The sequence below is a fragment of the Pleurodeles waltl genome, chromosome 1_1 (genome assembly GCF_031143425.1).
Source record: "Pleurodeles waltl isolate 20211129_DDA chromosome 1_1, aPleWal1.hap1.20221129, whole genome shotgun sequence".
Taxonomy (NCBI): Eukaryota; Metazoa; Chordata; class Amphibia; order Caudata; family Salamandridae; genus Pleurodeles; species Pleurodeles waltl.
In genome coordinates, this window is record NC_090436.1 from 401,900,450 (window position 1) to 401,922,984 (window position 22,535).

At 44.5% G+C, this 22,535-nt stretch overlaps 1 protein-coding gene across 1 annotated transcript; it reads right to left on the reverse strand.

Annotated features, from left to right (window-relative positions):
• Positions 1 to 1,635: 1,635 nt before the first annotated feature.
• Positions 1,636 to 20,611, reverse strand: F2RL1 (F2R like trypsin receptor 1). The gene is made up of 2 exons (XM_069223558.1): positions 20,360 to 20,611; positions 1,636 to 3,803 (listed from the first exon to the last, which is right to left on the reverse strand). The coding sequence occupies exons 1-2, from the start codon at positions 20,448 to 20,450 to the stop codon at positions 2,698 to 2,700; spliced, it is 1,197 nt and encodes a 398-aa protein (XP_069079659.1). The 5' UTR covers positions 20,451 to 20,611; the 3' UTR covers positions 1,636 to 2,697.
• Between the last annotated feature and the right edge of the window lie 1,924 nt (positions 20,612 to 22,535).

The window sequence follows — 22,535 nt, forward strand, 5'->3', positions numbered from 1 at the left end:
TAATACATGTGGATTGGGAAGACCTATCCCCTTAGATAAAGATCATGGGTTTAAGTTCTACAGCCTGTGTTGGAGTCCCTATACGGTGAGAGCAGCAGGTAAAGTAATCACACCAGTTAGGCTGCTCTGGCAGCCATAGCAGCAAAGTTGAGTCTAAAAGGTCTGCCGTGGACTCAAGGCGACAGACAGCATGCAGCTTCAGCATCCAGAAGACAACAAAACAGGTCCATGCAAGTACATTAGATATATGCGTCTTTCAAGCCTGGGATCAAGAGATCCATTAGACAGTAATTTTTAAAACAAGCTAGGAAATGGTTCAGGTCCATGCATGACACGAGCATGGTTCAAACTTCTGGTGGCTACACAAGCAGGCGAATGGAAGAGCTTGGAAGTTCTCACTCAAGCAGTGATGAAGAACAGGTCTGCGCTGCAGCAGGACGTGGACTACAGCTCAGTTAAGAAACGTTATGTTTTGAGCTTCTTGGTGTTGCTAGGCTCAGGGGAATGTAAGGAGGGTTGTTTGTGCTCTTTGGCCCTCAGGTGGGAGAACAAAACCCCCAAAAAATAATCACCTCTCAAATAAAAATCACAGGATGCTCACAACATATAAATAAGTGAAAGTTATCTGTTATTGTGAACTAAATGAATTGAAGTATGGTCTAGTCCGCACAGCTCTACTAAAGCTGTGCACAAATATATATATATATATATATATATATATATATATATATATATATATATATATATATATATATATAATATTAAATAAAAAGTTGTAACCAACTTGGCATCCCATAGTCAGGTCACAGCAATTATTTCCTTGGCACAAAAGGAACAGCAATTTAGTTGCTCCTCTGCCATGCATAGTGTAAAACAGATTTGGCAGCAGGCTACAGCCGACACCTGGTTTTCTCTGGCTTCTGAAACCATCAGGTGAAAATAAATCGGGGGCCTTCGAGTACTAGAGAAGCATAGAAATGACACGGTAGAACATGTACAAATAATAACTCCAAACTTTCTTCAATACAGAGGTGTCAGCCTACGAACGGCCTGAGAAATGTCAAATCAAACATTACAAACTAAATGAGGAAAAGCATTAAAAAGGTCCATGCTGGACTACTTCAGGCAGTAAAATAAAGACTGTCATGAGAGGAATCCGAATTCTCTTCGAAACACCATGACAGCAGGACTGGCAACGATATTGGAGAAAGTTTCTGAGGGATGATGGCGGGAACATACACAAGTACAAACATTTCCATGTTCGTTAAATTCAGCATGGGTAGGTTCATGTGTGCTCCGCCGTGAACATACATTTGTGATGTTGGGTAAATAAAAAACAGCAAGGTCACGGTACTTAACTGGGTGTGCCTGCGTTTCAATGCGAGTGGGAGGCAACTGTGTGCTTTTAAACAGAATCTGTCCGAATCCTGCTTGGCATGGGTAAAGAAGAAATGACAAACCTATAAGCTGATGCGCAGCACTTCTTGTGAAAAATACCGAGACTTTTGCAGTAGGATGACAACATGTTTTACTTTTTCCACTAAACAACTAAAGAGACTCTCTAACCTAAAATACAAGAGAAGAAATAAGGCTACATTTGGGAAAGCTCAATAGCAAAAACATAAGCAATCTGTATTCTTTCATATAGAAAAATGTTTAATTAAAAATATTGCATATATAAAATATTAAGTATTTACATAAAACAATACAAGTTATAATACATTGGATAAATGTGAAGTTCCAGTAAAACTGTAGTAAAATATTATAGGTTACAGACAATGTAGCAAACCAGTTTCGAAGTTAAGCCATCATTCACTTCCACATAGATATAATCGAATAGACAGTGTTTTGGGCCTGCATCAACAAGGTGAAACTTAACAGTACATTTAGGTGCTGAAATATTAAGAATGTTAACTAACATCAGATTTTGTGAGCTACGCAAATATGTAATATTGACTACGATAAAATGTACGTCAGACTACGTAACAGATGTGAAAACGTGCCGTACCGCATACAAATATATTTTCAACAAATGTGTAAATATGGCAGTTGACAAGCAATCATTGCAACAGAAAAGGGAAAGGGACCTGGAGCACCACAACAATTTGAGAACAATATGTGGAAGTGATTTCCCACGCATACTGCTGTCCTTCATGATTTTCTTGAAATGATCATATGGACCAAGTACAAGTAGCTACAGACATTCATTACAAGCCCTCCTATTTTGATCAAATCCTACGATCTCTGCACCCATTGGCAATCCTCAGCACAGCTAGTCCACTGACGTTATCAGACAAACTATTCATATTAAGCATCAACTAAAATGACAAAAAGTTCAAAAATCCAATGTTACAAATAGTAAAAGTTGTGACTTTGTGTGGATGGGATCATACAAGGTCAAAATGTCTCTCGAAGTTTCCTCACAGTGAAGTAATAAGGTGCCATCTAATAGATTGTTAATTTGTATTCATTGGCTTTAGAGTTGCATTCACCAGCATCATTTGAAGCACCCAATTGGTCTCCTTCCCAACAACTAATGAATTGTTCACATACAGGGGCTCTCAATAACTGCAAACAGTACTAAAATTAAATACCTCATAACAGAAAAAAGTATTTACAAATTCACAATGGTGGGAGGGGAAACGCATATGCTACATGCACATAAATGTGTCCATTTTTCTCACATGTAGAAGGAAATTAGCAATTACTTGTTTTTGTAGAACTTGAACTGGAAATGTATGTATGAGACTTTCTAGAGTACTTCATGGAACTAAAAGATATTTGCATTCTTTCCACTGTCCTGTTGCTCCGGCAGCGAAACGTGTTTTTGACATTCTCACGAAAGTCTTTTGAAACAAAATAATAAATAAAGGGGTCTATGCAGCTGTTTATCGTGGACAGACAAAGTGTTGTTATGTAAGACGCATACACACTGCCGATGTACTGGTTTTTGATCAGTGCGTAGTGTATTACAAGGAGAAGGTTGCTGGGTGTGAAGCAGACGAGGTACATCACCAACACTGTCAGGATGAGTTTGATGGCCTTCTTGCGTTTCTTTCCAATGTTCTCATCGGTTATAGATGCATTCAGGGTTTTAATCATCAGTATGTAAGCAACCGTGGTAAGGACGGCTGGGAAGAAAAAGACTCCAATGGCCAATGAAAGGAAATAACGAAACATGTCAAAAGCCAGCGTATCCAGAGGCAGGACGTCATGACACGTTGTAATGTTAAGATCTACAATATAAGCAGTCTGATCGTACAGGTACAGAGGAATGGTGCCTAGTATAATCAGCAGCCATATTGAAGCTGAAACTCCAATTGCAATTTCAGAATTCTTCCTGGCATATGACATGGGGTTTACAATTACCCAGTACCTCTGTACGCTCAGGCAGGTAATGAATAGAATCGAGCAGTACATGTTGCCATAAAAAAATCCAACAAGGACTTTACAAAGGCCTTCTCCATAAATCCAGTTGTTGCCATTTAGGTGGTAGGCAATCTTCAGAGGAAACCAGATAACAAACAAGAGATCTGCCATTGCCATGTTAGCCATATAAATGATTGCTGGGTGTCTCTTTTTTGTTCGAAAGATGAAGACCCACAAAGCCATGCCATTGCTCGGCAGACCGATAATGAATACAAGGATGTAGACCATGGGAAGGAAAACCGTAGTCAATCCACCAGTGAGGACTTTCTTTGCAAAATCATCAATTGTGTATCCGGGCTTTCCAGTGCCATTGCCAGATTCAACCCTGTGTCCAATAAAACTTCTTCCTTTATTAGTGCTGGTTTTAGGCAAACCTTCAAAAGCAGAAGAAAAAAAAATAGGTTAGAGATTAGACGATGGTCTGCTAGCGAAATATACATTCTCTAATTGAACGTGAAAAACACAAACCAACAAACGTATATTAAATATTTGGATTTATTTTCCTAGGGAACGTCTTTTTGAGTGAACTGTAACAATATTTTGTAAAAAGATCAAGCATCCACAAAGTAAAATATCACAATGGAATGCCAAACACAATGTTTTTTACCGCAGTTCAATGTACTATAATACACATCGACCTAACAAATGACATTCATTTTAGTCACTCGTGAAACATACTAAGAAGCTGTGCAAGTAACTTTCTTTCCGAATATTTCACGTTATGTTTAGAAGGTTACATGGATGTGGGAATGTATTTTATCAGCAGTGTTTTACTTACCTTAACCTTGTGCAAAAATAATTTACTTATCAGTGAAAGAGCACCAGTAGCCAGTTACTTCTATGTGAAATCAGGGGGAGGGAAGGAGTTCACTTGGGTTTTCCGCTCTTTGGATTATCCTGTACTGGCCATTACCTCCCGTCCCTCCCTCGCCTTCCTTTTAACCAATGAGGCCTCCTGCCTCCCCCCTAGACCCTCCCTTCCCCTTTCAAAACCCCCCCCCACCCTTATCCCCTCCTGTTCTTTTGTCTAGCCCACGCTAGACGGTTTTCTTTCCCTTTCTTACCTGCACGGCGGGGCCTGGAGGTCGTCGATGGAGGCACTCCTCGAGATGCGGTGCTCCGCGAGGAGTGCTACGGCTGGGTCACGTCTTGAGCGAACGGCATGGCTGCTCGAGAGGCGTGTACTGGGGGCCGGCTGACGGGGTCAGCCGGCCCTCTGTGGCTGGGGCGTTAGTTTCCGGGTTTCCGCGCCGCGGAGCCGCGAGGAACTTCAATTTTTGGATGCTGGTCAGGTAGGACGGGCGTTCTGCCTGTGGTTTTTTGGATTTTTACAAGGATTGTGAAGCCCTGTTAGGGAGGACCAGGGTCCTATATGTAGGGTAGTGTTTTGGAATGAAAGGCAGTGTTATTTTGGTTACCATGCCTAAAGCTCCAGCAAAGGGACGTGGTTGTCTCTTCTTCCTCCTCGGAGGTGGGAGGGGAGGGTAGCATTGCTCTTCCTGAGAACCCACAGGTACCTGGCAGGGGTACTCCCCTCATGTCTAGTGAGGAAGGGCAGGATATGGGTGAAATGGCTGTCACCAGGGCACTGCAAGCTGGCGTGGCCAGGACTGATCAGTCTAAGCGTGCGCACTCATCAGTAGCGGCAAGGAAATCCTCATCTGAGAGTGAGGATGAGGCCCCATCAACGTCATCTGGGGGGAAATAGGTTTCCAGAAGAGGTAATGTGGGAAGTGATGACACATGTTCGGGACAGTTTAGGTTTCCCTGTGTTTCAACCTACAAACTCAGAGTCTCATTTATTTCCTCAAATATCAGACGCCTTTTATGTTTGCCATGCCTTTCCAGGGACCTGTGAAGGATATGGTGTTTCGTGAGTGGAAGGATGTGGAGAAGGCTCAGGTTCCACGATTCCTTCAGTAACTTTACTTACTTGAGGGTGAGGGGGTTTTTCCTCCTTCAATACGCCTGGACTCTATTCTGGCTACTCTAATTGGCAAAACGGCAGTCAATCCGGAGGATTGTGTGCCTACGTATGCCACAGACCGTAAAGTGGATTCAGGTCTTAAGAGGGCTTTTGCGGCGGAGAATCTGGCGCTGAGGCAGGGATTTATTCTGCTTATGCGTCACAATCATTGGTTCAAGGCTTTGATAAACTGGCGGTGGCTGTACAGGAAGGGGCGGAGTGTTCGGAGCTCCTGGCTGGTATGGAACAGCTGGCCAGATTATTGGCGGATGTGTCTTCAGATATAGTCCGTACTTCGGCTCTGGCATCTGGGTCTTTGATTGGGGCTCGTAGGTCCCTCTGGTTGCGTTCATGGAAGGCTGATCCAGGGGAAACGGCGGCCTTGTTGAGACTGCCGTTTGAGGGTTGTAACTTGTTTGGAGAACTATTACCATCCATACTTTCCAAGGCGTTTAAGGAGCGGAAGCATGCCTTACCTTATAAAGGGGTAAAGGGTGGAAGAAGCATTCCAGATCTTCTCCTACTAGGGTTGCTAAATCCTTTTCGTTTAGGAGACGGCGTTTTCATCCGCGTTTTTCACCTAAGAAGTCTACTCCTGAGACCCGGGGTGGTTTCAAGAAGGGGTCCTGGCATTCGCTGTGGGCCTGGCAGAGGGCCGGTTGGGGGATGACTGTGTCACTTTCTTTCAGCTTGGGAGGACAGTGTAACCGATCATTGGGTACTAGACATGATGACCAATGGTTATGTCATAGATTTTGTGGCGGTTCCTCCAGATTCCGGGGTGCATCCCACACCTCTGCCTTCAGAGGGGTCTTGGAGTGGAGCATTATTGGACGGAGTGCGGGACTTACTGGTCATGGGGGCCATTTCCCATGTTCCGCTAGACGACCGAGGTCAGGGCACTTATGCGGTCTTGTTTCTTGTGCGGAAAGTTTCAGGGGGATTTTTCAACCGGTGCTCAATCTGAAGGAGGTGAATACCTGGATCAGGACAGGGCATTTCCGCATGCTGTCCATTCGGACTATTTTTCCATTGGTCAGGCATGGGGATTTTCTGGTGTCACTGGATCTGCCGGATGCTTACCCACACGTACCGGGGGCATGGTCCTCTCAAAAGTTCCTGAGGTTTGCTGTGGGGCAGGATCGTTTCCAGTTTTGCGTTCTGCCTTTCGGTCTGAAATCTTCTCCCCGAATTTTCACGAATATGCTGGCTCCTCTAGTGGCTTTGCTTCATTCAGAAGGGGTGTTTCTGCACCCTTTTCTAGTCGACATTTTGATTCATGCCCATTCACGAGACCTTTTGCAGAGGCAGGTGGCCCAAGTTCTGGGGGTCCTGCAATAACACGGGTTTTTGATCAATTGGGTGTAATCGGACTTTGTGCCGTCCCAGGATCTGGTTTTTCTAGGGGCTCGGTTTCAGCCTATTCTAGGGTTGGTGACTGTGTCTGAAAAAAGGTTGGATGCTCTCCAGGCTTTGGTAAAGAAGGTATGGTTACTGTCTGCTCCCCGAGCTCTTCTATGGTTGCGACTGCACATTTGGCGTCAGTGATATTTTGGGTTCTTGGGCACGTTCCCATCCCCTGTGCTTGATGACGTGGTTCTTGAGTAGGTGGGATCCAGGGTCCGGTTCTCTGAAGGACGGGGTTCCAGGGTCCGGATTGATTCACAGAGAGTTGCAATGGTGGTTGGATGCAGACCACCTGAGGGTAGGGGTGTCTTTGTCACCTCTGAGACCCGTGGTGGTGACGACGGATGCCAGCCTCTCCGGTTGGGGGGCATGGATGGGGTCAGCTCAGATTCGGGGGTTTTGGTCCCCTCGGGAGGCGAGTCGGTCATCTAATTGGCGAGAATTGCGGGCTATGTTCCTGGCTCTGGTCCATTTCCAGGAATCCCTGAGGGGGTTGGCGGTTCTGGTTCGCACAGACGACTTAGTGGCTGAGGCTTATGTCATTCGGCGAGAGTGGTAAATGTTCGGGCGGATCTACTGAGCAGCGTGATTCCTTCCTCTCAACTTTTCTCTCTCCGGAGGTCTCTGTTTCGGCATCTGGTTCGGCTTTGGGGTCTTCCAGTGCTGGATGTGTTTGCGTCAGTAGAGAATGCGATAGTGGAGTGCTTCTGCTCCCGGTTTCGGTGTCCCCAAGCATGGGAGGTGGACGGGATGTCATGTCCTTGGCCGCAGGGCCTTTTATATGCATTCCCTCCGTTTCAACTATTCAGGGCGTTTCTGTTAGGTGCCAGTGGCTTTGAGTTCTACCTTGCTGGCTTCATGGAGACGTTCAACTTTGCTTTCTTATGGTAGACAGTGGAAGGTGTTTTCGTCTTGGTGCTTAAGTCGTGAGTTGGATCCTTCCTGCGCTTCTCTCTTTGAGGTGATGCAGTTCCTGCAGGACGGTGCTCGTTTAGGGTTGTCAGTGACTTCTCTTCGGGTACAGTGGGCGGCTATTCAGGCATTTAGGGACGATGGCGTAATCTTCAAGTTGAAGGGCGATTGATGCCTGGATTTTTTCAGGGGCTTATTAATTTATTTCCTCGCCCGGTACGTTCTTTTCCCTCATGGGATCTGTCCTTGGTTTTGGATGTGTTGACGGGGGCCCCTTTTGACCCATTGGGGGACTGTGATTTGCGACGTCTATCTTTGAAGACGTTCTTTTTGGTCGCCATTACTTCGGCTCGTCGGTTGGGGGAATTGGGGGCATTGGCATGTTCCTTTCCTTTTTTGTAAGATTTTTCCCGATAGGGTGGTTCTGGTTCCGGTGACTTCCTTTATTCCAAAAGTCAATTCTTCGTTCCTTTCCAGGCAGGCGGTCATCCTTCCTTCAATTTGTCCGGATCCCTCATCAGGGGAGGAGGTCCGTTTGCATTCGTTGGATGTACGTAGGGTTTTGTTGGAGTATCTGCGGGCGGTGGCTCCTTTTCGTACAGGGGATTCACTGTTTGTTACTTTTGGTCCGGCGCGCTAAGGTGAGAAACCTTCCACGGCTTCCTTGAGTCGGTGGGTTCGATCTTTGATTCTGTTGGCCTATTCCTTGAAAGAGGTGGTTCCTCCTCTAGGGATTCAGGGGAGGTCTTCCAGAGGCATGGCGGCGACGGTGGCAGAGCTTCAGGGGACTTCAGTGGTGGAGATTTGCAGGGCCGCCGCTTGGGCTTCTCCTTCGGCGTTTGTGCGTCATTATAGGCTGTCGGACTTGGATGGTTTGGAGTCGGTGTTTGGTCACCGGGTCTTATCCTCTATGAGATAATGTTTGGGATGTTCTTGGTGCAGGATATTAACTAAGGGTCTTGCAACTCGATGTCCGTCTCCTGTGTGTTTTTCTTGCTACGTCTCATTGGTTAAAAGGAAGGCGAGGGAGGGACGGGAGGTAATGCTTCCATTTTCTTACGATAATGGCATTACTCCTAGTCCTACTCCCTCGCCTTCCTTTTCCGTTCCCTCCCACCCTCCCGGTACGGACTGTCCGAGTTGCGGCTTGGGCTTGGTTTTTGTACAGGAGGGGATAAGGGTGGGGGGGGGTTTTGAAAGGGGAAGGGAGGGTCTAGGGGGGAGGCAGGAGGCCTCATTGGTTAAAAGGAAGGCGAGGGAGTAGGACTAGGAGTAATGCCATTATCGTAAGAAAATGGAAGCATTTGCCAGGTGCAGCTTCAAAGACTTTCCACACAAAGACAGAAGATTAGGAGGTGGAGTTTCCTGGCCTTACATAGTTCAACCCAGCAGGCAGCTGTGAATTGCCCCTTAGCACCTTTTCACCCCGACCTCCTCCCAGACTCATTGGCTCTCGCTGCCAGAGGCCTTGCTGTGGACTTTTTTAAAATTATTTTTCAGCTGTACTTTACATTACACAAGAATACACACATATTATATATATATATATATATATATATATATATATATATATACATACACACACACACACACATATACACACATATACATACACCTGGGGAAATTAGTTATTTGCTCAGAATCACAGGACGTTGAGCCGACGCCGACTCTCGAACCTGGTTCCTCTACCCTGAGATTCACGGAAGGACACTGAATTATTCTGTTTCCTTTGCACGAACTTTTATCACTAGGTATATGTGCATGTGCACAATCCACAACTGTAGTTTTTTTTTTAACATGCAACTTACTATCACAGCTTTGCAGCTTAGTTGAAATGTTGGATCTTTTTCTCAGCACAGAGTGTAAACCTATACACGCTAATCTTGGTAAAAAAGCTAAGTGAGGTTAAGTTGTTAGTGCCTGTGTAACTTGCAGGATACACTGACCTGCAGCATGGTTCATTGGGTTATGCGCCTGCCTGCTGAAAAACATCTGCATCTTATTTAAGTTTTGCAATTGTATATAGCGCAGACATGGCCCGAAGACATCAGAGCGCTTTACAAGACAGAGAATGCTGAGTTACATAGGGTTGCATTAATAATAATTTAACTCGGACGTTTACGTCAATGTGAGCATAAAGGAATTTGCAAGTTAACCTTAACTAACATGCATCTGCATGTTAACACTGATTTCGCACCATCATTGAAGGGGTTTGATACGCTTTAATATGTAATACATTGTTAAAATAAATGCTATTGGTTTGGATGTCAAAAATAACTCCGGTATTTTGCGTTCTAGGAAAAGTCCAGCACACAGACTCAGTTTTAACGGTAACGTTTTTTTCGTGAGGATCACAGGTCTGAGCAAAGGGTCAGAATGCGGCTCATCCGAGGATAGAAGCTGCGACCATCGCGTAGGAGTAAAGAACTGCCCACCAGTCAGGATAAATCCACTCTAAAGGTCGGTCAGTTACCGTCGCACCCGCGGCGCGCGAGGACTCGGCAACACACAAGAGAGGCTGTAATCATAACAAGGCACGGCGAGAAACCCTCACCAGCTCACGGCCCCGCCCCTCAAATATACTTGCTGCGTCGTTCACTTCTTTGCTTGTGCAAGGCTTGTAATCGTTCCACTATTATTTCTAGTGTGGCACTAAGGAGCGTCTATACACTTGTCAAGATCACCTTTTGTGCATGAAGAACAAAGGGGGGTGGGGGGCTAAGGAGAAGCTGCCTGCCACAGTAGGATTGATGTTCGGGGGGAAGTTTCAGCTCTTTTCTTTTTCCGGCTGTTCTTCCCTGCGGGACAGAAGCTGTGCAAGAGTAGTTCTGTGCAAAAGCATTCAGTCATAGAAATAATAACCATTCAGCTAATAACGAAGGGGGTAGTAGGGCCAGAGCGCTGTCATACTTGGGTTATTGTAAGGACAGGCGGTCACAAGTTACAAGTTACTGAAGGAGAAAAGGCATACCGCCTGGAAACCAGTGTTATACTAGTCTGGCAGGCTCAACAGATGAGGGGTACGCATATTTCACATACTGGTACTGCAATGAATAATCAATTTAACATGGCCTACGATGTTTCTAAATTGTATGAAAGAGCGCCTTGCTAGGTAATAACCACTCTGGCAAAGATTAAAAGATCTCGCCGTGATAGTGTTTGAAAACGATCTGCTATGGCCAGTACGGCAGACAAACCCGAAAGACAAGTACTGTAATTTCTAGATGGGTAGTTAGGAGAAAAAACTTCAAAGATGGACAAACCTCACTCTCAGATACGAGTTGGCTCTGTATAACTTTGACCAAGACGAAGGAAACTGAATGTCTTCAAAAAGATTAGAGATCCCAGCAATCGTCTAATGTAAACAATTGAATGTATGGTGTTTTGTTTTTTCTTCACAGCAAAAGAAATGCATAGAAATGTGAAAAATGCACAAGTCAAACATTCTCAGGGGTGCCTGCTTGACAATTCTGGTTCTAACAAGTGTGCTTGAAAATAGATCACAGAAAAACCTAAGTTTCTGAAAGGACAGAGCCCGTAAATTCTAGGCCACGTTTGTCTTAACAGTTTTGGGACATTGAGATTGTCTTTGTTACAGATCGGGTCCACATTTAAGAAAATTAAGATTTTTAAGAAACGTATTGTGAATTTGATGTTTCTCTGTTTACAAGAACGGGCCAACTAATCTTGAACAAGCATTGGCATAGCCAATAGGTCTCACCTTTGGGACCTTATGAAAGTGTTTAGCCATACAGCACATTATCCCCAACCCAGGCAGCAGGCTGATGGACCTGACCCTGGTACTGGTGCTACGACTGGAAGGCAGACTCAGCACCGCCTCTTGCGGCTTGGTGGAGTGGCATGTGCCACTAGGTGAAAGTTGAGGACGTGTTAGAGTGGCTTTGATGACAGACGGGGCATGTAAATCGAATTACGCAATGTGGTATGATCTTGCTGGCACTGCAGCCTGACCCGGATGGGTGGCTGCTCTGAAGGACTGACAGATGGGGGCATCTATTCAGACTGCTGATGACTGATGGCACCCCATCCACACACTCTGAGTCTAAGTGGGCAATGGTCCCCTAACTCCCCAACCCCCCTTTTCATCTTTTTAAAACAATTACAGCGGGGCATAGCTAAAAGGGCACTGAAACACATATTGTACACAATCTGGTCAACTCACCCACACCTCATATCAAAATACACTGATAAATGAAACCACAGTGCATCCATACCACCACACATTTGGGCACTCATTATGACATTGGCGGTCTTTCGGCAAGACTGCCCTTGGCACGGGCGCCAAAAGACCGCCAGTGTTGGCGGTCCAAAGACCGCAGTATAATGACTGACCAGTGCTAAAGTGCAAGTGCTCCTGTGTAAATTATATGTGTAATTGGCTTTTCCATGATTGGTCTATTTGATTTACTCGTAAGTCCCTAGTAAAATGCACTAGAGGTGCAGAGGGCCAGTAAATCAAATGCTACTAGTGGGCCTGCAGCACTGGTTGTGCCAGCCACATTAGTAGCCCTGTAAACATGGCTCAGACCTGCCACTGCAGTTTTAAACTGGCAAATGTGCCCACTTGCCAGGCCTAAACCATCCCTTTTTATACATGTAAGCCACCCTTAAGGGAGGCCCTAGGTAGCCCGATGGGCAGGGTGCAGAGTATGCTAAAGGTGAGACATGTATTGATGTCTTTTACATGTCCTAACAGTGAAATACTGCCAAATTCAGTTTTCACTGTTGCAAGGCCTCTCTCTCTCATAGGTTAACATGGGGGGCTGCCTTTAAATATCCTTAAACTGCAGTTTCCCTTTGAGAGGAGATTGAAATATGAAGTTTGGGGTCTCTGAACTCCCAATTTAAAAATACATCTGTTAGTGAAGTTGGTTTTTAGATTGTTAGTTTGAAAATGCCACTTTTAGAAAGTAGGCTTTCTCTTGCTTAAACCATTCTGTGGCTATGCCTGTTTGTGGATTCCCTGTCTGTGTCAGACTGACAGTCGGGCTGTTTGTGAATCTCCTCTAGACAGTGACGCAAAGGGAGCTGGGGTGTGACCTGCATATCCTAATGAGCCATCTGAACTGGAGTGGAGGGAGGAGTGGTCACTTACAACTGAATGGGCTGTGCCTGCAACCACACACTGCAGTCTCCAGTCCCCTGATGTGTGTCTGGGGGCTGGCCAAAGCAGGATCCTGTAAACAACAGAGACTCCCCTTTGAAGTTTGCCTACTTCAAAGTCAGAAAGGGGTATAAGTATTGGACCCAAAACCCCAGATTTTAAGATGACTTCTGGAACCAAGAGGAACCTCTGCCAAGGAGAAGAACTGAGTAGAAGTGCTGCCCCTGCCTGTGACTGTGCGCTGTTGGGCTATCCTGCAGCTGCTGCTTCTGCCTGTGAAAAGGGACAAAGACTGGACTTTGTTGTGCATTCTTACTTAAGAAGCATCTCCAAGGGCTTGGACTGAGCTTGCCTCCTGTTTTAATGTCTCAGGACCATCAAAGACCTTCTCTGCCAGCACCTGGACTCTCTGCTGAGACACCTGCCCTGCCAAGTGGTGCCCTAGCCAGTCCCTGGGACCTTGAAAGGTGAAGTTGCCAGAACAAGAGCTGAAATCCATGCACAGAACACTGTGCGGGAAATTTTTGATGCACCATCTTCAACGCGGCTGATAAACAATGTTCTGCCTGCATCAATGCTGGGAGATTGACGCATCGTGGTTGGAGAAACAGCGCAACACCCACTGGCGGCTGCTGCTAATGACACAAACCCCACGCAGCGCAGTTTCCTAACACCATGCAACCAGATTTCCCATGCATCATCCCCGGGCGTCAAAGGCATCATGAATCGACGCAGATCCAATGTGCCCGGTCTGGAAATTGACGCATCGCTCTCTTGCAAGGGAGAAAAACAATGCATCGCCTACCCGACTGGAGAAAAAACGATGCACGGCCTCACTTGTGAGTAAGGAATCGACCCATCGCTAACTTTTCCAACGCACATATGTCCGTGCAGATTTATTTTTGACACAAACCATGTACTTTGTGTAAAATCAACGTTTCCATTGTTTTCTATGGAGTAAGACTCTTATTCTTTTAAAAAATCTTATCTTGACTTGTGTATGTTGGATTTTTGTTGTTTTGGTCTTGTTTTATTTAGATAAATATTGCCTATTTTTCTAAACTGGTGTGGTGTCCATTTTGTAGAGTTTTCACTGTATTACTGTGTGTGTTGGTACAAATACTTTACACATTGTTTCTGGATTAAGCCTTTCTGCTCGTGCCAAGCTACCAAGGGGGTGAGTGGGGCTAAACCAGGCGTGTTTCCCCTTTGCCCTGACTAGAGTGAGGGGCCTTGCTTGGACAGGGGGTAACCCTGCCAACCAAAGACCCCATTTCTAACAGGCGTTTTTTATTTTTAATCCAGGCTTGTGAGATCATGCTGATACAAACATGGATGAGAGGACGCGACTGCACTCACAGAGCAGCAGAGCACCCCTCTCATAGCAGCTCCAGTTGGAGCAGAACAGCTAGTTTTTTCCAGCTACCACCAGGGAAGAAATTAAAGGGAGCAGAGTTAAAGCGACAAAAAATAATTTCTCTCCATTCTAAAATGAGCCTGGGAGCTGCTTTCAGGATGAATACAAAAGAATGTCAGTGACTTGGGAGGAGGTGGGAGGGACTGACCATTTTCAAGCAGGGATTTTTAAAGAACACTGACATAGACAAATGAAAAGCAATGGGTGGACTTGAAGCCCACAAAGTATAAACAACAGGTCTTGGGTCTAGAGTAATAAATTAAGGCTAAATCTTTTTGATACAAGAGTTGTCTTTATTTTTTAAATGGTCTTCTATTTGTGAATAATGTTATGTTATGAAAATTTATAGAGCGCATGGCTACCCAAAAGCCTCCCAGCGCTAAACAGAAATCTTCAAAAACACCACCTTGGGGACAGAAACTAGAACAGCCAAGTTTTAATAGGCGCCGAAATGAAAGTTCGGGGCTGGTTTGTCGTAGATTCAGTGGTAGAGAATTCCAAAGTCTAGCTCCAAGGTAAGACATAGATCTTCCTCCCCATTTAGCCTTTTTTATTGGAGGAATAACAGCTAGGGCCGCCGATGATGATCTAAGATGTCTGATGGGTTTATGAAAAGAGGCTGCGATTCACATAAGTGGCGGGCCTTTGTCATGTAGAGCTATGTGAATACAACATAAAGATTTAAATGTTATTTGTTGCTCTAAGGGGAGCCAATGCAGAGTTAATAGAGCTGATCTGACAGATTCATGCCTGGGTATTTTGAAGAGAAGGCGGGCAGCGGTGTTCTGTACCAATTGCAATTTCTTTAGGACATATTTTGGTGCGCCAAGAAACAAAGCGTTCCAATAGTCCAGTCATGAGATTATTAAGGTCTGTATGATAAGTCTCTTTGCGATGAACAGGAGTATTTTAAAAATCTTTCTGAGAAGTCTGAGTATGCCAAAACAGGAGGAAGATATTTTCTTTGCCTAATGATCCATGGATCAAACCATACTCCCAGACTCTTGATGTTTTCCTTGGGCAAGGGTAGGTCTCCTAGTGGTTATAAAACTGGGGAGATTAGGTTTGGTTTAGCCAGATGACCCAAGAACATAACTTCTGTCTTGTCTCCGTTCAACTTAAGTCTACAGTCAGACATCCATTTGGATATTGCCTGTGAACAAGAGGTGAGTAGAGAATTGGTTGAATTCTGATCTGTGGAAAAGGATACCACGAGCTGGGTGTCATCTGCATATGATAACTAATAACATAGTAATAAACACTTAACCACAATGCAAAATCACCATCAATACCCTCCATGCACTATACCATAGACCGCAAAAATAAAAAAATCAGTACCAACAAGTATCCAAGAAGCACCCCTCCAACACAGCACCACATTACACCATATACCATGCTGTACAAGCACAAAGCAAATATAGTATGCAATAGTGTAAAACACAAAGGTGTGTCATCCCATGAGAAAAGGCCAATTACACAACTTGCCACATCCCATTACATCACCCCATCTACCACCCATAACATCAAATTACAAAAAAAAATCCCTCCAACACACCACAATAGACTTCAATATACTCCATGCTGTAATACAATAAAAAACACCCAACCCAAGCATAATAGCATGGCCCAACACTGCACTGAATTGTGTAACACCACCATAACCCAAACAGATTGCAGCAATGCAACTTCAAACTCTACCACTCAACCCTAACAGATCAAATGACATCTATCCATATGATCCAATCGAAACAAAAATAAAAGCAGTTTAATCCTACACGACTCCAACATAACTTCATATTGCTGCAGATTAAGTCCAATAGCCATTTCACATCTGTTTAACATTCCAACATAAGATGCTGCTTAAAGCCGCACACAGACGCACCTCTGATGTCAAATTTAGCAGTGGTAAATGACAGTTTACAAAACCACAATACTGAAAGGCAGAACAATCAAGGGTTTACCCAAAAATGAATACTTTACTCTAGCATGTGCCACTGCGAAACCTCAATATCCATGAGGCACCTTAGTGAGATTCCTTTTTGTACCCAGGCTCCCATATATGTGAACTCTGCACATAATAGATGGTCAATGCCATCCAACTTCTGAAGATGAAAAGAGGGGTGTAAAATTCAACAAGGCTGGCCTGTGCACATAGCACTTACAAATGGGCCACTGGAGGTCACTCAATCCATACGACAAGGAAAGCACATGGAGCTCATGTAGCACAACGCCTTCACTAAGTATCAACAAAACACTGACATGCATGGATTTGTATTTAATTTAATAAATAACATGCTAATACACAGGAAAAGGGTAGACTGGCGCTAGCACAGAAGACAACAGAAGCTGCAAAGGAATATTAAAGATTGAAGAGATTTGTTTTCAGTAGCTGGAAAAATATGACATTCACTTCCTCAGAAACAAGTCCAGCGGAAGCATAATCAAGGCCTTTGCCATGATCATTGTGAGGGCATGAACGCCCATATGTGCTTTGTTATATTTGGACATGGACATGGAATGAGCTGTACTGGAGCATAGACACCTGGTAGGACCACACGTTGAGAAAAGTGTAGACAGGTACCTAGGGGTATACGGGCTGAGGAAGGCCTTGCAGCAGAAACAGAGGGTCTTTAATAGGCAGTGTTTAGGGATAGGGAGCCAATGAAGGGTGCCAGATGAGAAGTAATGTGGGCATGTGTGTCAAGGCCCAGACAGAAACATGCAGCCACATTTTGAATTAGTAGAGGTCTATTCAATAGGTATCCCAGCAGACATGCAAACATGTAGATATAGTAGCGTCGCCTGGATGTAACAAGAACCCAAGTGAAGGTTTTTCTAGTGTGCTATGGAGGAGGGGCAGAAATTTCCCAAGCACATTCATCACCGGGAATCAGGTCTGGGTGAGTTTCTTAATCTGGGCTTTGAAACCCAGTTGTAAATCAAAGAAAATGCTTAGGTTGTGACCTGAATGAGAGGGATAGAAGCAGAACCAAGTAGGTCAGTCCACCAACTGGGTGGCCAACTCTAGAGGCTCCCAAATTAACAATACCCTTGCACTTCTCAGACTTGAGGTTTAGAGAACTGGAGCCCCCACACTGGAATGCTGAGCAATGATAATGTTTTAAAATTGGATTTTGAGGACTCATCAGGTCACCATCAAGCCTCAGAATGACCAGTGTCTCATCACATGCATGCCACATCCCACAGAAAACAGGCATCCCACGCATCCGTACACTTCGATTAGTACTAAGTCACAAGGCCAGTCGCCATACACGATCCTCTGTGGCAATAAGCCACAATTAAACTTAATAATAAGATGGGCAGGGAGCACACTCAGAACGAGAATGAACAAAAGGGCTCATGAATGGACCTTTAAGGGATGTGACAATACACACTAGACAGACAAGCCTACTCTCTCCAAAATCCCCAAACTATCCCCATGGATTTACAATGTTTGGAGCCAATTTGTGACTTTTTGGCATCAATTGAGAAGTCCAGAAATATTCATGGGATGCCGCGTCAGTTGTATGTTCCCAAGAGTTGTTTGGGAATTTATTTGTGAAGGTGCAGGATACTCCTAATGTCAAACCACCTCTGCATATCTCAATATAATGCATACATTTAGGTATATGTAAATAATGTGTAACAGTATACTTGTGCTGAAAAAAGCTATTTTACACCTGAGGGAAAAGGCTCCAATTTCACCCCTTGCAGAAAATCATTTTCCTACAATTTCACCCCTTGTAGAAAATACTTTTACTACAATTTTCTGATCTTGGTATTGTTCACTATTCATTCTCACTTTCAATATAAATTTACTCCTCCTACCCCTGTCAAGAGGAGCAAATCTGCACTCATTTGAAGAGTAGGAATTCACAACAGAAATATCAAAATATTAAAAACCTCACAAGTTTCCATGGAATCCCCATCCCGGAACAGCCACTTCCCCACACCTGGGAGAAGATTTAAAGACATAGGGTTTGTAAGCCTCTGCAAGCTCGAGTCTGGTGGCTGGCTCAACTCAAGGTCCTCAGGCCCAAAATGAGCAATCTTTCAGGTCGGCCATGTGGCTACAGCTGCCGACTATGCAAAATGGGAAAACAGGCTGTAATCCTGCATCCACCTCAGCATCTTGTGAATTCTTTAAAAAAATGCCCTGTGATGGAAAAAACCACTGTATAATATAGTCTATGTGTGATGTGAAGCGCTTCTATGTCCTTGGACAAGGTTTGTGCTATGTAGAAACATAAAACATGGATTTCAACACTCACACACTCTCTAATCTCATTTTAAAAGAATTAAGGAGGAAACACATGTTTGCATGAGGGATGCCCAAATAGTGGCTGAATTACACAGTGTGAAATTGGAAAACTTGGGATCAATCCCGGCTTCCCTGAACAAATTGTGTGATCCTAGGGAAATATATTATTTTACTGAACCTCCTTTTAGTTCATTATCACATTTGAGAGTAGCTTTAAAAATTCAAGTTCAGGGTGTGCGCCTTCTCGTGTGTGCCTATAATGTTGCTCTGTCTTTAACGAGAATCAAGACCATATATAACGTAAACATTACATCTGACCTGCCTCATAGTTCAATAACAGCACTGTCATCAGGGCGGATGCAGGAACATTTATTTTCTCAGTGCAGGTTTCAAAACTGACAAATATTTATTGGATGCAAGGTTATGATCTAATGTACTAAGGTAAAACGCGTCCACGTGTTAAAGAAATGCCCTGTTTTGAATTCGAAGACACCTTATCATATTCCAACATGCCGTCTGCTGCATGATTTACATGCCACATATTTTCAAAGCTCGGCTCATGCACTGGGTCTTGGTGCCAGAGTCAACCCTTGGATCGACTCTCTCCTTCAATGTAATGGCTCGTCCGCCTCTATTAAACAAAAGTACTGAGGGGCGCAGTTTTAACGCACCGTTTCAATTTTCTGAACTGAGATCGGCTCAGTAATGCTGTACAGAATGTATTCTCGTGCGCAGAGGAGCGCTAACCTGCTTCACCTAATACAATTCGTGTTTGCACAACGGGGAAGTTGCGGTACACGGCGCAAAACGTGTAATGTCGAAAAGGGGCAAACTTCTGTGTGAGACGGACTCTGGTTGTGCACTAGAATTAAATGAGAGACAGAGCATTGGAGCGTTTTGGTATAACATTATCTGTGAATAAGCCACGTTCAAATAAGATCAGCAGAACAAGCCAAGGACGGATGTTTCTCGCTCGATTCGGAAGCACAATGTAATTAGAAAACCAATAGAGTTAGAGGTTGCTGCTTGGGTCGCACAACCGTATCCCCCATACGCTGACCCCAAGGCCTTCCAGCATCTACTGAAAGAGATTCATCTGACACAGCTTCGAGTAACTGGGGAGAACAAAAATACAGCGAGCCCACAAGACTGACAATAACAAAGTCAGTTTACTATCTGTCCTCAATTGTCGTCTTGAAAGCCGCAAGATAAATACGAAAATTGGCAAATAATGTGCTCGCGCGCTTTTGTTTAATACTTTTCGATTTCAGACTTGAGCAGGGTTGGGCACAGGCCACCATCACAGCAGTTGATGGGTGTGGCATTCATTGATCGACAAGGGCGACACAACCTTCAGACTATTGGGAAAGGCAATATATATTTTTTTCCAAACATCCCACCCAAAGTGACCTCCAATGCTGACATCTATGTCACCTCAGGCACCATTACAAGCTGGCACTCAGCAACGGCTCATCAATGGATCCAAGTGGTGAGAAAGAGACTGCACGCTTCAACCCTTTTCACACAGGGATTCTGAAATTATCTGCCAAGAATATATATATCATGATTTCACAAGCTGTCCATTGTTACATGACGTAACGCAAGTGGGCTACAGGAAGGTTCAGTGAAATACAATAATAATATTTGGGGTACTGTGAAGAAACGTGGGCGACCCTGAGAAAATAACACCTGAGATCGGAGCCATCATTTCCGACACGGAGATAGAACAGAAACCCTGGAGTCTGGTGTCCACAACTTCCACTGCGCACACCGTAGCTGAATCACAGTATAAGCCAAGACCATGGACAACGTTCCCGCGCTGGGGAGTCTCCGGACACTTACTTGTAGTAGTCACACCAGCAGAGACAGCTCCGCAGACGGCGAGCACAAGCATGAGCGCACACCCCACCCCGAGTGCCGCGACCCTCCGCATCCTGGTTTTCAAACGACAGAACTCCGGCACAGGTAACTACAGCTCCTGCCGAAACGACGAAGTCGCCCTTCAGGAAGTCACCAGGGAATAGCTCCAGCCTCTGCAACCTGCGAATGACTGGCCCCGCTGGGCGCCTCCCCTCCCTACCCCAGGACGACGACTCCTCCCTCTTCCGGGCCTCAGGTAGCCTGTACGCCGCATACGCCAAAGTTTCAACAGAAACCCAGTAGTCTAAGACGTAAGCGCCCTCTCAGAAGCCAGGTGAGCCCCGGGGCGCACGTCATGCGCGAAGCAGGCTTGAACACAGCTTTTCGGCTGCGAAGGGACGTTCACAGACGATCAGTTAACAATTGGAGGGTCATTAGCATTTCATGTGACTCAAATGTTTCCAAGTAGCCATTTTACGGCCATGCCAGAGACTTCAACCTAGGTAACGTTTGATGGAAAATGTGACGAGCCCAGGCTTGACTGTCTCTGGTGTGGCCTCGGAATTTGTGGGCTTGTGAGGACGAATTTGGGGGAGGGGTCATGGCCATAGGGTTGTCACCTGGCTGGTATATTACCGGCCTGCCTGCAGGTATTTTAAGTCCTGGCAAACATATTGTGAAAAACATTAACATCCGGTATTTTTTATATTCTCAAACATGAACCTAAAACAGCAAGGGCATGAAGAAATACGTTTACAAGTATTTGAAAGCTGACTAAATCGTCCCATAATAGTTACGATCGAGGTACAAGGCGAGGGTGGATGCGGGTGTATTTATGGAGTCCCGCCACTATTTTTAGAAAGGTGACTCTTTTTCCCTTAGTATAAGGCTGAGAGGTGTTGCTTACGGAAGTTCAAATGTGAAGAACTTTCCTGCTTTGAAGCTAATTAAAGAACCCCTACAGGAAACAAACACACCTCAACAGCAAGTTTATTGTTTAAAATGACATTCACCTTATTATGTTAAGCCACTAAACGCAGTTAGAAAATGTATGTTACAAGTTCCATACGTTTGTTTTAAAGTATTGTCACTTTCAGTAATTTCACTGGTCATTTGCATCTTTGATATGTGATATAAAAAACCAAAAAGGTTCTTTTGATGTTTATTGCTGATTATTTTAAGTAAAGATTACTATAGGTTCATGGCATCACTTCTTGTGATGTTACTTCCAGTGTCATCATTTGTGACTTACATATCATAATTACCCCACCTCTATTTTCCCTAGGACTTTGTCAGGTTTGAACGAGTTTCCACCCATGCTTGCTGGCATGCGTTTGTAATGTCTGCAGTATGCAGATGCCACTATTCTTTTTGACCGCACAGCAGTTGGTATGGAAAGGCTTCCGTATGCTCTGTCACACTATTATAATGAAAATAAGATCTCAATTAATGCCTCAAAGACTAAAATGATGGTTTTCGGGAGAAAGAAAGTTAGAAAAAGTAACTTTGTATTAGACCAGGTCAACATTGAGCAGGTATCGAACTTCAAATATCTAGTTGTTCATTTTAATATGCGTGGCTCACACCACACACACCTTGAGGCTAATAAGGGAATGGCAGTAGCAATGATTACCAGCTTCCAGAAACTGCTGAAACAACGGTCAGGGCCAGACTTGAGGCAATTTGCTGAGTAATTGACTAAGTTTAGTCCAACATTGACACATGGCCTGTTGATCTTTAAAGGCAGTCTGGGTCCCTGGCTAGAAAGGGCCTAGTGCTGTTGTTATAGAAGATTAATGCAGCTCATGGATCCATCCCCATCTTCACAAATTCGTTTAGAATTTAGTTTAAGCAAGCAAGTAATTATAGAGGAGACTAGGTTTTTATATTCTTACATAAGGCTCAAGGTGGCTTTTCCCGGGTCGCTAAGGGCTTTCATCTGGTCGAGCATACAGAATAGTAAATTGTCATGGAAGGAATATGCCAATAAATCCATTCAGATTGAGGGTGTTGATGTAATTATTCATCTGAGTCTTCCACCAAGGCCATTGTGCCAAGCTGCTTATGAAAAATGCACGATCTGGCCACAAAGGCTCAATCTGATTTATGCACTTCCTTTTATCAATCTGATGGGAGGGCCCCTTATTTATATTGCCGC